Source organism: Telmatherina bonti (assembly GCF_933228915.1).
Source record: "Telmatherina bonti genome assembly, chromosome: 7".
NCBI classification, from domain to species: domain Eukaryota; kingdom Metazoa; phylum Chordata; class Actinopteri; order Atheriniformes; family Telmatherinidae; genus Telmatherina; species Telmatherina bonti.
Genome location: NC_136625.1, coordinates 13255413 through 13271937, shown reverse-complemented (window position 1 = coordinate 13271937; position 16525 = coordinate 13255413). Strand labels below are relative to the sequence as shown.

At 38.5% G+C, this 16525-nt stretch overlaps 1 protein-coding gene across 1 annotated transcript in view; it reads right to left on the bottom strand.

The window, feature by feature from the left end:
• Positions 1-768: 768 nt before the first annotated feature.
• The window catches only part of st6galnac5a (ST6 (alpha-N-acetyl-neuraminyl-2,3-beta-galactosyl-1,3)-N-acetylgalactosaminide alpha-2,6-sialyltransferase 5a), a gene marked incomplete at both ends in the record, with an annotated part of 91551 nt that continues 75794 nt past the window's right edge, over positions 769-16525 (bottom strand). Inside the window, 2 exons of the mRNA XM_079243751.1 lie at positions 769-1018; positions 6729-6836. Of these exons, the coding sequence (XP_079099877.1) occupies positions 769-1018; positions 6729-6836 (358 nt within the window). The remainder of the gene's footprint in view (positions 1019-6728; positions 6837-16525) is intronic.

The following is a 16525-nucleotide window of genomic DNA, read 5'->3' as shown; positions in this document are numbered from 1 at the left end:
GACATACACGTACGGCGCTGAAAGAAGGGCACACACAGGATGAAACCAACCAGTCGCTGTTACACACCTGTCAGTCATCCGGATGCTGCAGACTTTTGACTTGGATGAGCGACGCTCACAATGCACGCTTGTGAAAAAGGGGGTGTAAATGAAAGTCGGGGAAATAGATTTCCTTTAACTGCTTAGAAAGAGACGGAGCCTTTGTTGCACGAGACAGGGGTCCACAGAATATCAACCTGCATAATCTTTGAAAACTGCAGAAAAATCTAGCAACTGAAGAGATGATTCACAGTATTTAACTCAAGGTGTTTTTTTTTTTTTTTTGTACTCATCTTATTCTGGGTCCAGAGCTTCAGGGAGTTTTGTGTTGTGTCTCACAGTGAGAATCCCTGGTATGGTGAAACTAAACTCAAGTTAGCATCCTCTGTGATCCCTCCAGTCAACAAATGTGTACTAACTCACATTATGCACAAAGACCAGCTGAGTCCACAGTAAAACACTGCATGCATGCACTGAGTGTATGATAACCTTGGCTTCATGTATAACTCACTTTACAACTCTGAACTGGTTCATCTTTGTGACAAAAAAAAAACAAAAACAAAAAACCATTGTCCAGCAGGATGAAGACTCAGTCCACATCTGTAGTGTTTTATTCTTCTTTTCTCACATTTCACCCTCTCATTGTATATTTTCTGGATCCAGTTGCCCCTCAGTGCAAAATGTTCCCACTCCTCAATGTCTAAAGTCTTAAATTCACCCCAACACCAGTCACGTCTTCTGTGGAGCCGCAGGAGTCGTCCGTTCCAGTGTCCGGTTGGCCGGGAGAGGCGGCGGGCTCCAGTCCGGCTGATAAAAGTGGATGTCAAACGTCCGTGCCCAGTTGGCAAACACCCGCTTCTCTGTGATGAAGCGGTGGTGGCTTCCTCGCCTCTCGCGCTCATGTGAAATGTACATGGCGCACTCGTCTGGGCCGCGCGGCTCGTAGTAGTGGTAAGGGACCGACTGGTGCTGAGGCTCCCTGCAGAGGGATGGATGCAAACAGAGGGGAGACGGATGACATTTTAAAAGCACTTTAATGAATCGCTTGAGTTTCATGTGACACCATGAAGTGTTTTTCATTTCAAGGTGAAGAAGGGAGGTTGTCTGTCATTTGCAAAGCCTGTGTGGATCCATTTAGCTGGTTTGATTACTTTGAAATAAAATAAAAAAACTGTTTTAAAAGGCTTGACTTCAGCTGAACATGAATAATAAAATGCATTGGTTTTTATAGAAGTTTGTATGTCACCATTTCACACATTCATCTAAAAGGGCTTTTCAGTGAAATATTATATTTATAAAAATGAAAAAATGAAGTATTTAAAAAAAAAAAAAAAAGCTGACCTCTGGGTGTGCTTTTACTCTATTCACCCTCTTTCAGACTTTCCACATTACAAACCCTGAATGCTGATGCAGATGAGCAGATCGGCAAGCTGGGAAGATGTTGCTTCATGCAAGGAGACAGTCAGTTTGAAAACAGGACAAAGTTATACAGACATGAGAACATGGCCGCCCAAGTCCGGTCCTGAAGATCTTACCATCCTGCAGCTTTTAGATGCAATAATGTCCTGCTTCTGCAGAGCTAAGAGACATGTGGATGAGAGCAGCCATGTGATTCAGGTGTGTTGGACAACAGATGCATGTACAAGTTGCAGGATAGTAGATCTTGAACACCAGACTTACCTGCATAAGAAGATCACCACACCAGCACACACTCTGAACCCACTTTGTTTCTTAACCTGGAAAATACTGATGTTCCAGCTTCCTCTAATAATTCTTCCATTTTTCACTCAAACTGGACAGTGATGAACCAAGATGTGATTGTCTGTGTATTTTAAAACAATTTAAGACTTTTAATGACTCATCTGTCAAAACATGCCAGGTTCTCCTGAAATATTCATGAGACGTTTCATCATTTGCTCAATATCAGCATTTTTATCAGCAGCACTTGTGACCATAGAGTCATTTACCATCATGTATTAATCATCGTCTCATTGTATACGTTCATCTCCCCCACAGATGTCTTAAAATAAGCCTACAGGCATTTCTGGGAGCGTGGCCGATCCACAAAAACTCTGAATGTATATAATTTAGACTCCAAGACATTTCAAATGTGAGTAAAATGATAAAAGTCGTCCAGCAAATTGTATTTATGTCTTAAAAAATGCTTCTGCAGCAGGTGAAGGCAAACGTCTGAGTTAGAGAGAGGAGACAACATTGTGTTTCCACTTGCTTTTTGAACAAAAAAAGCTGGCTGCGTTGCTGAAAATGTAAATATATTTGACAGCTGTAGCGCTCGATGCATTCCACGTCACATTTTCTCAAAGGTTTGGGAAATAATTATACTGCACAGCAGTCAAGACTTTTTTTTGTTCCACGCGAAGTGACTGATGGGCTTTTTGTTTCTTTGTTTTCATCCACGTCTTGCTAAACCGACTTGAAACTGTTGAAGCTTTCGGTGAAAAGCCATGGAGCCGTGACTGTTCAGTCCACACACACAGTTTTCACGTCATTCCCCGGCATCTTCTCACACACTCCCAAATCTTTCCACACACAGAGAAGTGTGTAAAAAATGACCATTTAAATTGGTTGAAAATTTGACAGGAAGTTGCTTCATCATCCTTTCTGGGCCAAAATGGAGTCGTCTTTGCAAAATGAGAATGATATTATATTAAATAAATATTGTAAAAAAAACATTATGAAAGAGATATGTTATCATGGTTCGCTCTTTGTGGATTACAATAGAGTCTCAGAATAAACTACACCACTCTTTCTTTTTCTTTCTCCTTTTCTCTCTACAAGGTGTTTTTTTTCCCTGTTTTCTCTTCTTCTCGATTCTCTTTCTGTCCCTCTTCTATCCTCTCTGGTCCGGTTCAGCAATACAAACTTTGTAATACAAATATACAAAATAAATAGAAAAATAAAATAAGAATCCAGAATACCAAGGGGAGCATCATAGATATAATGCTCCCCTTGGCAAAGTAAATTTGCCCAGCAGAACACAGCATCCAGATCATCATTCTGCTTGCTTAAATGCTGGACAAGACAAAAATAAATCAATAAATCAATAGATAAATAAATAAACAAACACTACACTTTGTAAACCTCCTGGATGGAATATAAATGGCTGGAAATGGAGGTCACCTGGAATGTCGACCACCTAAAAGGTACGTTACTGATCACAGTTCACTTCATACAGTCATACCCTACTGCTCCTGAGAAAATGTTGATAATATATATTATGGTTCCAGTGATGCAGTAGTTTTAAGAGTTAAAAAGGAAAAAAAATCAATATGAACTCATGCACCACTTCAAACTCAAATAGAACAATTCATTTACTTCTTAAGAGCGAAAGTGAAGAACAGAAGACAGAAGAGGCATACAAAGATGTCTCCAGTATCACACCAGATGCATCATTTATATTTACTGGTTAGTTATTAATGCCCTGTCGTTACACATATATAAGATCCATGTCAGCAAAGTACATTCAACATGACATCTGAAGAGTCTTGTTTTTAAATCCTCAGATCTTAGAGTAAAATCCTCAGACTTCAGTTGTCATGAGAACTCAAAGGATCCACGAAGAATCAGGCATTCATTTCTCACCAAATATGAGCCAGTGTTCACTCGTTACCGGTGTCGAGACTGAATTTCCCCTTAAACTCGAATAAAAAATGATTCTTTAATCAATCAGAGACGGAGTCAAGGATATAACAAACATTATCCAGTTTGTTTTGTTGTTTTTCTTTTATTGAAAAATCTAATAAGTTTTGCTCCTTGTTCAATAAAATCTTCCAATTAAAGTGCCAGCTCAGACGAGTGAGACGTGAGCTGTAAATCAAACCAATAAAGCCTGTTAACGATGCTGGTTGCCAGACGGAGTCAGAAACGGCTCCGTATCCCAGAGCGTCTCTCACACGGGGTCCTGGTCATGGACTTTCTCTGCTGTGTTCATTGTGTTTCTCATTACAGCGGTCTGAAACTGGGTGCCGCGTAGCCACCAGGAAAATGTGAACATTGCCCTCCTGGATCAAAGGAGAAAGGATTCTCCACACTTCTTCCATGCTTTTAAAATGGAAAATTAGAACTGTTTCTTTTCCGTGACGACAGTACATTTACAAAGAATTATTGTATTAGTTTGCATCTCTGCTGATTATTATTATATTGTTATGTCTAGTTAATGCTAAAATACGGTGCAAAATACTCGTCATTTCTGTATCTTTTGTGCCAAAACAACCAGATATCCATGTAAACTAAAGCTCTCCAGGGCTTCTATGTTTTTGCTGTGGACACTACTGTCCACACTGCTTTTTCACTCATTTTCATTCAGCCCATCGTTCAGCATATTCAGTGTGCAGCGAGGAAACCGGACAAGAATCTGTTTGTCTGCAGGAGATGAACATTAACTGCAAGCGATGCCATTAAGAAAGAAAGAAAAAGTCCAGGAAACACTTGACAGATGACCTGAGAGATGCATCTACTGCTCACTAAAGCTTCAGCAGAAATGGTCTGCATGGAAGGGTGGCTGCAGGGGAAGCCATTTTTAAGGAAGAGAAACGGGGAGAAAAAGCTGAGGTGTGTGGAATGACACGCATGAACTGGACTGAAAATCAGCGGCAACATGTCTGATGGAGAAATGAATCCTCTCCAGAGCCTGGAACTCAACTTTACTGAAGCAATAGGGGATCATTTTGACTGAGAACAGAACAAAAAGCAGCCAACATCCAAAAAAGAGCTTTGAAATTTCCTTCAATAAGTCTGGAGAATTATTCCTGAAGAAAAAAATGAAAAGAATTGCAGGAAAACTTGACTTTAAAGATTCAAGCTGTGTTAAGAATTAAGCTGTTCAGGTCGAATATTGACTTAAAAACTTGTTAGAAATGAACAAACTATTTTTTATATACTGGATTTCTGTTTATGTTTGCATGATCTGCTGCTCCTATTCCCTGGATCAAGGAAATGAGGACTGGACTGGTTCTTGCACAGTACGCTACACTTTGGCCTCATTTCAGATTCAGCAATCTGTAAATATGCAGATTAGTCCCGCCTCTCCACTTTAGATATCTTTTCCCACAATCAGAGCTGACCTTGACAGGTTTTTATCATCATATTTCATTGTAGCAGATGATGTGGAGGCATCTTCACGGTTTTATGCATATTCCCAATGACATTTAAAAGCCATTAAAAAAGAATTTCAAGATATTTGGAGATTTTCATGTCGTTTTGAACATTTTCAGCTACATTAATTGTGACGCTCACAGTCAGCTCCTTTAGTCTTTAGTTAGTAAAAACAGTATTCTCCAATTTCTTACGTCATATAAACACAGAGATTACAAACAGATGACAAGACATCAAAGCCTTTGGGTTTTTACTAGCTTAGGACTTTTTCTTTTCCCCCCAAAAATATTCAGATTGCACAAAATTGGTTTTGTTTCATGAATTTATGAAGATATATTGAATCCTTGACTGAACTGTATTTTCACTTCACTTCAGATACCTGTATTATTTTCTTTATCTAAAATATATTCTGTGTTAGAGTTGTCTGTGCCCTGCAATGGACTGGTGAGTCCAGGGTGTACCCCGCCTTTCGCCCGAAGACTGTTGGGATAGGCTCCAGCTTCCCCATGACCCTTCATCGGATTAAGCTGTTAGGATAGTGAATGAATGAATCAGTTGTCTGTTGTTACATTCTGACAGGAGAAGCAGAGACGGAAACAGGTGGACAATGAAAAAGTTGTCCTCTAACCATCTCTCTCTCTCTCTCTCTCTCTGTCTATCTATTAGGGGTGGGAAAATCTAATCAAAAAATCAAAAATCGGGATTTTCTTGCTTCACAATTTTAAAATTGTTTTATTTTTTGATAAAAAAAATCTTTTTTTTTTCCTCAAACAAATAAAAATAATCCATTATAAAATTTTTCTATCTATCTATCTATCTATCTATCTATCTATCTATCTATCTATCTATCTATCTATCTATTGATCGATCTATCTATCTATCTATCTATCTATCTATCTATCTATCTATCTATCTGTCTGTCTGTCTGTCTATCCATCCATCCATCCATCCATCTATTTATCTATCTATTGTGAAAAAATAGTTTAAAAATATGAAGTATATTTTGAAGAGGAATTACTCAAGGAAAACATGTCTTTGTACAAGTGTGTAAATGTGTTCTAGTTCATGGGTGGATGCTCTCAAATCTGCATTTCCATTCTGAGTTATGCAGAACATGAAAAATACAAAAAAAGGAAACATTGTATTTCGAGTGCAGCACAAAAATGCAGCTTTCTTTTCCTAGAATTTGCAGTGCGTGACCTCACCAGCTAATAATAAGTATTGTGTTTTGGAATTAGTAGTTTAGTTGATGCTGCACTGCAGTGAATTAAATATTGCCAAGCTTCTTGTGGGGATGATGAATGTAGCAGAAAGCAGGTAAAATGTAACAGCACAAACGGTGTGACAAAGCCGTGGGAAACAAAGGAAGGCTGAGTAGCAGAGCTACTGACTCGCCTTCATTCCACAGACATCTCCTGCTGCACACACATTTTTATCATCAGCTGCCTGTACATATATATCAGCTGCCTGTGCTGCTGTGAATTTTGAAGCGCCTGCATATACGATTCTACATTAACATGATCTTAGATGTCACCCTTGGTTTGCCTGATTTGCATTCATATCCACAGTCTCACCTGCAGAAGTCAGGGGCCACCATCCCATACACATTGATCCTGTCGCAGAGCTCCAGGGCGATGGTCATAGTGAACCAACCGGTGCTCAGCCAGGAGTTTGATATCCTCCTGCAGAGGAAAGAAGACACTTAGATAAGTATCACACATGGGAGATCACCAGGCTAAAAAATGTCATATTTGATTTTTTTTGGAATATGATTAACAGGGATAGATATTAGAAACTCTCACATTAGCGTACTACAACGGAATAAAGATTTATCTTGATCCGCAGGTCAGCTTTCCTGACTGAGAGATCATTTAAGTCTCCTCACATCTTCATTAAAATACGGATCCATCTTACATATTGACTGATACAAATGAACCCTGTCAAATAATCAAAGCCTTAATCAGAAAGTAGCCTGGTTCTGCATGTGCTGCTGATAGTTGAAATGACATAGCTTCAGCCGCCGAGTGCTCTGTCTTCTACCAGACTGCAAAGAAATCAGCATTAATCATGCTTTCAAAGATGTGCTGTAATGAAAGAAATATGAAATGATATTTATATTTCACTGGAAAAAAATGTCAGTGTGAGCTCTCTTGCAGGACTGCTGTTGTATAAAAACACATCCCAGCCTGACTTCCATGCATTTTTTTTTTAAGAATTCCTGGTTGGACCTGAACACATTAAATTGACTGCAGAGTCATTAAGCTCAAACTGCAGCTTAAAAGAACATAAAAACCTAGAAGTTTAAGGTGAATGTCGTATAAAATGGAGCTGAGCTTTGTCTCTATGGCTTTTTAAAATCATTGATCGTTGGCCGGAGATCCTGAGCGCAGCAAACGCCTTTGTTTCATCTTCGGTCCCCTGACTTATCAACCATGATTCAACAAATGTTTTCTTAGCTCTTCTTCTGAACTGCTCAGGGGTAATCACTGGTTCAAGAAAAGTTAAGAATGACACTGTAAAACCTTTAGAAATAAGCTTTCCTGCTGAACATGAGCATAGAATTATTGTCCAAATGAACATTTTTGTATTTAGTGCATAAGCAGACTTAAGCATAAGAGAGGCGTTAGTGTGGGTCACTCATAAACTAGTTTTCAGCCCGATTGCACATTTATGCACTTTTCCTCCCACTTTCTGATGTGATTATGAAGAGTTTTCTGGTTCAAAGGCAGACAGGCAGCCGCTGACACCAACTCTGCAGCTACCAGAGAACACTAAATCTTTTAATGAAATAAGCAGATAGGTTGTTTGTTCATATCTAAAAATATGACATATCTTCACACTGTTAACCGAACAACCCTACATGGAGACAGGAGACAGAAGGGACCTAAAGAAAGAGAACTATATATATATATATATATATATATATATATATATATATATATTTATATACTGCGATGGACTGGCGAGCTGTCCAGGGTGTACCCTGCCTGTCGCCCAAAGCCGGCTGGGATAGGCTCCAGCTTCCCCGCGACCCTGAATTGGAATAAGCGGTTCGGAAAATGAATGAATGAATATATATATATATATATATATATATATATATATATATATATATATATATATATATATATATGTGTGTGTGTATATACATATAGCATGAGATCAAATAGGTGAAAGATGAAAGAAAGGGAACTATATATAGAACTATATATATATATATATATATGTGTGTGTGTGTGTGCATTTAGTGTGTTTTTTAAATACAAAAAAAATACAACCATCTTAATGGACACCATTTTCTGTTGTCTACATGACAACAGCACCAGCACAGTATGGCAGCTGTGGTTGGTTATGAGCATTACTTACCAAGGTTTAAAAAGCTCCTTGGTTGAATAAATTATAGGCAAACAACATGGAAACACATCATGGCTACGGCTAAACAAAACTATATCTACCAAACCAGTCATGTTACTGACACATCTCAGCCACAAGATTGCACTTTCATCCATCCATCCATCCATCCATTCAATTTCCATATACTGTGCCTGAACTTTCCACCTAAACTTATTAACTTTTTAAAATAACATTTCCAAGTTTCCAACCAGTTATTTTAATGTACTAATTAAATGCATCTTTAATGCATTGAATATGTTTTTCTTTTTTTTTTTAAAGCACAGTAGCAACCGCAAACTTGCAGAAGAAGACATCCAGTCTGTTGGCCTATACTCTAGCTGCTGCTGTAACCCCTGCAAAGCTCAGTCATGCAGATGAGTTTCGCTGCTGTCATCCAAAACACTTCTGGAATAATCAGGAATTCAGCAAACTAGTTTATGAATATTTCAGTGAACAAATGCATTACGGCTGTTCTTGTTTGCACATTTATAGGGTGAAAATATTCAGCTATGAGCAGATGAAACAGTAATGATCCTTCAGCTGCATCAAACGCAGCTGTACATTTTGTCATGACTCCACTACTGAACAGCTGATGTTTTTCTTCACAGTGATTATTACAGGTGACCTGCAGATGGGTTTATTCCTCAGTATCTGATGTATGTTTGTATCCCCTCTTTTTAATATGCAGTAAAAAAAAGAATACACATAACACATTTTTCATTATGAATGATTCTTTGATTTGATTCACTCCAATCTAGCGGCCTACCACACTGAGAGTTTCATAAGAGAAAATGAGCTGAGCTCAGTGAAAGAAGGAAAAAATCATTTAATCTTAATGCAAAGAAATGACATTTTATGGATTTTTTTTTCCATTTAGTTATTAAATATTCAGCAGAGCCATCTGTCGTGTTCCACCAGCAGAAGGTTATTTATAGAAACCAGATATGAACAGGTAGAGAGTGTGTGTTGACATGTGTGTTTAAGTGATAATTTTGTGTGTCTGTAGATGTATTTTAAGCCACGATGTTCATTGTCTATCATTTTTCAGGGAGTTGGCTTATTGCTGGGTTAAAAACTTCTGACTTCTGTTTTTTTGAGTGTTGACAACTCAGACTTTGGCCGTACAGATGGACTAACCAGGTGCAGGCGAGAGCACCCAAAAGTTAATGATGCCAAATGGCCGCTTGAACACAATGTGAGCGAATGAGATGTGAAATCTCAAAGAAGTAAAAAAAAAAAAAAAAAGGAATAGAAAATCACCACAAACCGAGGTTCAGTACAGACACAGTCTGTTTGCAATGTAGTGGCAGGAAAATATAAAAAAATAAACTTCTAAAAAAGGCACAAATGTCCAGAGGAGACAGAAATAACCACAGAGATCCAAAATGATGCAAACATCTGCAACATACACTGTCACATGTTCAAACGATACAGAGACAGAAAGAACAACAAACAGGAGTGCTGTGTGGTCTGAGGTTGGTTTCATGTTGCAGTGTGGGTGTCTTCTTCCTCTAGATAGAACGAGGAGGGGGGGGGGGGGGGGGGGGGTTCATGTCTGTGCCACCTTCTGAGGGACCTATTCGATAATCCAACCATGAGTCCAGCCAAGCCTGAGTCACACTGCTGTATTTGCTCTGATCATTTAAGTTTATTAAACTTTAAGTCCAACAACTTCTGAGGCATTTTACTTAAAGACGTATTACGTGACTTTCTGACCTTAAAACTCCACGTTCCAGACTTATTTAATGAAACAGGGACCTCTTTCATGTGCATTTCTGGAGCTGCTGCTACCCAGCAGTGTCTCAAGGCTGAAAAACCGCACTATACAACTTATATACCTCGGATATCGATGCTGCATAACGTCGCATCAAAGTTTTGTGTCACATGCTAGCAAAAACTTATTCTATTCTACTCTACTCTACAGTCATTTAGCAGACGCTTTAATCCAAAGCGACTTACATACCCCGATGTGCCAATTGGGGACAACTTGGGGTTCAGTGTCTTGCCCAAGGACACTTTGGCACATAGTCAGAGGAAGCGTGGAATCGATGTCCCAACTTTTACAGGTGAAAGACGACTGCTCTTCCTCCTGAGCTACAGCCGCCCAGTTATAAACACATCAGCTATTTTAAATGTGCACAAATACTGATTCAACAAAGAAATGCAAGAAGATTAAAAGAGAGAAAGGGGCAAAACATGACTCCATAAGACCGTCTTTTTCTTTCTGGAGAGAACTAACAGGTCAGGTAGGATGCAAGATGGACGCTGAATTAGCTGTCAATAAGTGGCACATGACGGTGAAAATGGCAAAAGTTGTGTAATATTACAAAGAAACACTTCATGAATTAGACAATAAGTGATGGGATAATGATCGGGACACAGGCTGAGCCTCCTTGTCAGCTAGAGTTCACTCTTTGAGTACCATTTGTATGAATAAGACATTTTCTTTTTTATTGCCCCCACTTCAAGTCATGATATTTTTAAAATGATGCCAGAAAGGCAAAGTGAGTAGGCAGAGGTTTAAACTGTTGCTTAAGAGGAGTTTGACAAGGCGTGTTGTTTATCTGTCGGCCTGAGTTATCACCCAGCTGCCTCCCGAAGGTTGTTACATCTTCTGTTCCCACAAACACCGGTCTCTGCAGGAGGTGAGGCTTAAACATGGAACGGCAGGGAAACAAAGTCTGGGCCCTGATAAGAAAACCTCGACAAGAGCAACCAGTCAGGTATCTCAACACTGCTCACCTGCTGTCGACGACTGGTGACACTTTAGAAAGGGAAGGTTTACCTGACTGTTTGAAAAGGTGTTCAGATGCACTCTCAGAGTTGCACAGAAAGAGCAGTGAGGGAAGATAAATGTTGGGCAAAAATCCTCAAATAAAAGCCTGTTTAGATCTCACATAACATTTGTCCTTTTAGGGGGTGGTGCAGAGTAACATTTTGCTGGGAAGCTGTATGACAGCGAGGCAAAGTTTCCGAACTGTTAAAACAGGTTAAAGACAAAAGAAGGCATTTTCTGTTTTTATTTTCTAAACTTAGAGCGTCTTTTCTTTAACTGCAAAAAACAGAAATATGTCAATGTCAAGAGCATGCCAAACCATCAGGTCGGCTCTTATTTGTCTTTCTTTTCCAAAGTGATTTTGCCAAAGAGACTGCAGTATTTACAACCACCAATGGTAGCAGACTTGGCAGCACAATTCTGAAACTAGGTTATATTTTCCCAGTCAATTAACTTCAAAACTTAAAAAATAGCAATTAGCAAACAATTTTCTATGTGAAATTATTTTAAATTTGGAGTTTAAAACTACATCTAAATTCATGAAACAGTTGTTGATAGAGTTGTTGCAAAAACTACAATACAATAGTTGTAGCATGCTAACAGTTAGCCGCAACACTATTGCTAGCAAGCTAAGCTAGTATGTAGTTAAAGAATACATGATATTTAAAAGAAAAGAAAAGAAATAGAGACAATTGCTTACAATTAAAAAATAATCTATAGTTACAGAATGAAGAAATGTTAGTTTACAAATATGGAAATACAAAACATGTTGACATTGTGATTATAATTATTATTATGAAAATATGTAAAAATACTTTTAAACTCCAATGTGCTACAAAAATATTTATATAAAACTTATTTATGTGGTCACACTTTACTTCACACAAAAATTGAAAGGGGTTTGAACCCTTTTTAGAAGCTGGTTGCATAAGGTGGACCAACGAAGAGCCCAAAAGGAGATGCAGAAGAAACAATGTAATCTCTGCACAGATTTTATGGAGGGATGCAGGAGCATGGAGAATTTCCTCACTGCAGTCAGACTCTACATCAGACTGGGATAGACTGGAATGCCACCCTGGAGGGGGGAGATGGGACTAACAATGCCTGCGAGGGTTGGAATACATCATTTTCCCAGCTCATCAGGCATCCTCCTCCTTCATTATGGAAGGTCTACTCAAGGACTTTTTTCTTGCGAGCACACAAATAATACAGCGCCACAGAAAGCAGCTGCTAAGTCATGCCAGTGGAGAGCCCAGAAGGAATAGCAGGAGAAACTCTGTAATCTGTACAGATTTTGTGGAGGAATGCAGAACCATGGAGGATTTCTCCGCTGCAGCTGGACACTGCAGCTGACTGGAAAAGACTGATGATTTATCTTCTTGTAAAAGATAACAGCTGCTAAATTTGTGAGCATTTGACTTTTTCCATTAATGTTGTTTGCAGTAGTAATTTATTTATTTTTTTTAAAAAAAAACAAACATTGTAAAACAGATTGTGAGCATTTCTCTCTTTTTTTATTATTATCCATCCAGTGATTTTAAATTGGATCGGCAAATCAACTCTGTAGTGTGTCCAGCAACTTCAGAGGGGACAGCGGACAGCGGTATAGTTGCAGGTTCAAAACTGGAATGAACTTTTCCTCCACAGTAGACAAGCCTCCTTATTGTTCATTTTTCAAACTCTTAATACCCATTTTTATTCTTTGGCTTTCACCCCAGAATATGTTTCTGTTTCAGTGTGCTGTTGTTTGATTCATTTTTTCGTTATTTGTTTGATTTGATTGTTTAATTCAAGTTTAAGTTAAATTGAATTAAGTTAATGTTGTCATTTGTCTTATGAGGAACTGTGGTGAACAGGTTCATTTACTTGAAAGGATTGCACTTATTGTTCCTGTTCCATACTGCATTTTATCCAGTTGCTGTGCTCTAATTAATCCTTTACAACATTTGTTTTAGTCCAATTTTTCATCTTGCCTAAATAGAGAATGTGAAGGTATGTCACCCTATGTTATAAATGGGATGGAAGCCATTTGTGAAGAATGTACTTCCATTTACACCCACTGCTTCCTGGTTTAGTTATGTTAGACTACAAGGATGAAATCTCTAGAAGAATAAGACAGAGAAAAAGGAAATAAGGAGAGAGAAACTGGAGCTTAATGTTAGCGGTTGTGCAGAAAAATGCTAAGTATGCTAATTAGCATTCTTACATTTTACAAAATCAAAGCTACCATGAATGCACTTATCAATAATGTGTTATGATCCTAAAACTAATTTCAAACTAGTTTTTTGTTTGTTTGTTGGTTTGTTTGAAGCTTGCAATAACATTCGTGTAAGGACACCCTGTCTTTGTGTTACTATTCTGTGCATGCAAACGACAGCCTCGGGCCCCAATACGGCATCTATAAACTGATTGACGACATCAACTTTGCCTTCACCATTACAGCATGAATAAACGTAGAAACAGTAAAAGTGATTCATGTCCATTGTTTTGTCCCATTCCTGCAAATCAAGCTAAATAATCTCTTCTCCTCTGTGCTTATTTAGTTTCCCTCCAACAACTCTTTAGTCCAACATTGTATTAGCTGGACAAATGTGCCCGCAAATAGCTCCTCTTGCTTAACTGTGTGAGAGGACAGATAACCCAGATTCTATGATTCAACCAGCTCAGACTGGCTGAGTGACAGCGTAATGACTAGTGACAATGCAATTTTTTCCAACTTTTATATTTATTAGGGTCCGTCCATGCGGCAAACAACAGTGTTGTCTCAAAGTGATGCTATCGCTGCCGCAGCACAGCATTCTCATTTTCATTTAATTAAGACCGGAGCCAGGTTGTCTGCAACGTGTTGATTTGTTGTGATATGTAAACACAGCTCCAAGGCTTTAATATAACAACAGCACTGTCCCTCAATCACACACACACACACACACACACACACACACACACACACACACACACACATACTATTTCCTTTTGCAAATTAGAGACTTCAAAGCGCGGTGTTTCGTCATATAGCCATCTGTTGTGGATGCACGGGGGTCTTAGTCGGGAGGCAAGCCCCTAATCTCACTGAAGAAGACTTCCTCATTTCCTTGTTGATGAGCATGCTGATGAATAATGTGGTGTGAAATGTCAAGCTCTTAGCTTCAATGGCTGTCTTTTAAAAAGGACTGGAGGCAAAGAGTGAGTGGGATGTCAGATTTATCCGTATGACGGAGAGCCGAGCTGGTTCTCGTGTTTACATAGTTTTTTGACATTCTTATTATCTTTCTTTCTTTAAGAACACAGCTTTAACTTGTCAAAAAACAAAACAAAACATAAATATTCTTCTCCCTGTGTTACATTAAAGTTTTGTGTAAAAAAAAAAAAAAAAAAACACAGATCCCCTCCCCCACCCGTCCTCAGAAGCACATCCACCGTGCACCGCTAATCCTCGACAAGTACAACCTGAGTGAGTCCAATGATTGCAGGTGATTACAATGATTACAAAGTGAGTACAACCTGAGTACAATGATTACAGGTGTTTCAGCGCTAATTACTAATTTGAGCTCCTTCCTTTTTTCCCCCAGCTCCATCTGTGCATGACTTCCGTGGCACTATCTGACTGATGCATGTCTGCTGCAGCCCTGTTTGAAACTCCTCCCTGGTAAAAATAGCAACACTGAAAAGTTCAGATTTTCTTTAGATTGCAAAACTTTTAAGCACACAGTAGTTTTTCTTCTAAATCCTGTTCGTTATACTGCACAATTCTTCTGATGCCACATCTCCACAAGCATCAATCGTTGCTTCAAAAAAATTCAGGAAAAGTTGCACCATTTTATAGTGATGAAGTATTATGTGTGTGTGTGCGCGCGCGCGCGCGTGTGTGTGTGTGTGTGTGTGTGTGTGTGTGTGTGTGTGTGTGTGTGTGTGTGTGTGTGTGTGTGTGTGTGTGTGAAACATCTGCAGTTATCCATGGTGCAAAATGCCCCAAGGTAAAAATCACATCTGTGTTATTCTTGTCATTTCACATGAAATGATACAATACGCAAAAAATCTAAATTAATTTAAAAGACTCACTCAGTAGCTATTGTAGAATACCATGTTTTACTAGAAAAGTACGACACACACCTCTGCCAATCAGCTCATTTCCACCCACATTGTGATTTTCCACCCTATGCCAATATCCTACATTCATTTTATATGGATACACTAGATTCTTAAATACATTTAGAATCCACAGTGTCTTTGCTATATTGTGATGTTTGTTGCATGTTTATTAGGGGTGGGAAATTGAATAAAAAAATCGAACATTGGGATTTTTTGCTTCACAAATTTAAAATAGATTTTTTTGTTTAAAGAAAAAAATCCATGAAAATTGTTTTTGTCATTTCAATTGTTTTTATTGATCTTTTACTTGTCTTGTAGCAGATGATGGTCTGGCTACTGTGTTGTGTTTTCCTAATAGAAATGAAGAAAAATGACGAGCGACTTTAGATATTGCTTTTTTTTTTTGTCTACAAAAATCAGCTAAATTAAAGAATCGTGAGAATTGCACCCAATCGGCACCCAAAGATTTGGAATCAAATCTAAGCGGGACAAAAGTATATCATCACACTCATAATGTTTATATCTTAATTTGTTCTCTAGCAGTGATGAAAATTCCAAAGAATCTGCTTTTTCTTGTTTTAGATCATATTATTCAGTGCCAGGATCCAGATCTAACTTTGATATCTCATAAAAACCTGACTTCTGTATTTTTTGGCCAAGCATCCTGACCATTTACTGTAGTTGTATGCGTATTTACTAAATAGCCTCTATAATAATGAAGAATCCTTCATAACAATCCTGGATCCAGATGGCGTCCAGATCAGTCCGAAAATTCCTTAGATTACTCTACGTTGGACCAAGACCCATTCTCAGAAAAAAAAAAAATCCATGCAGTAGTTTAGGTGTAAAGTTGCTAACAGATGACGGACAAACACCTGCAGAAACCTCCACCACCTCCATGGTGAAGATAAAAATATTACATAATGATACTGATGTTGGCTTTAAACTCTTGTTTAAAGTGGACGTATTATGTGAAATGTAGAGGAATCAGCACTGCGTGAGCTCGCCTTGACTTCAGTGAGCGTTCACATCTCATCATCCAGTCGAATTACATGAAGCATGACTTTGGATTCAATTACATTTAATGCATGTCTCATTGTTTGACTTGCAAAT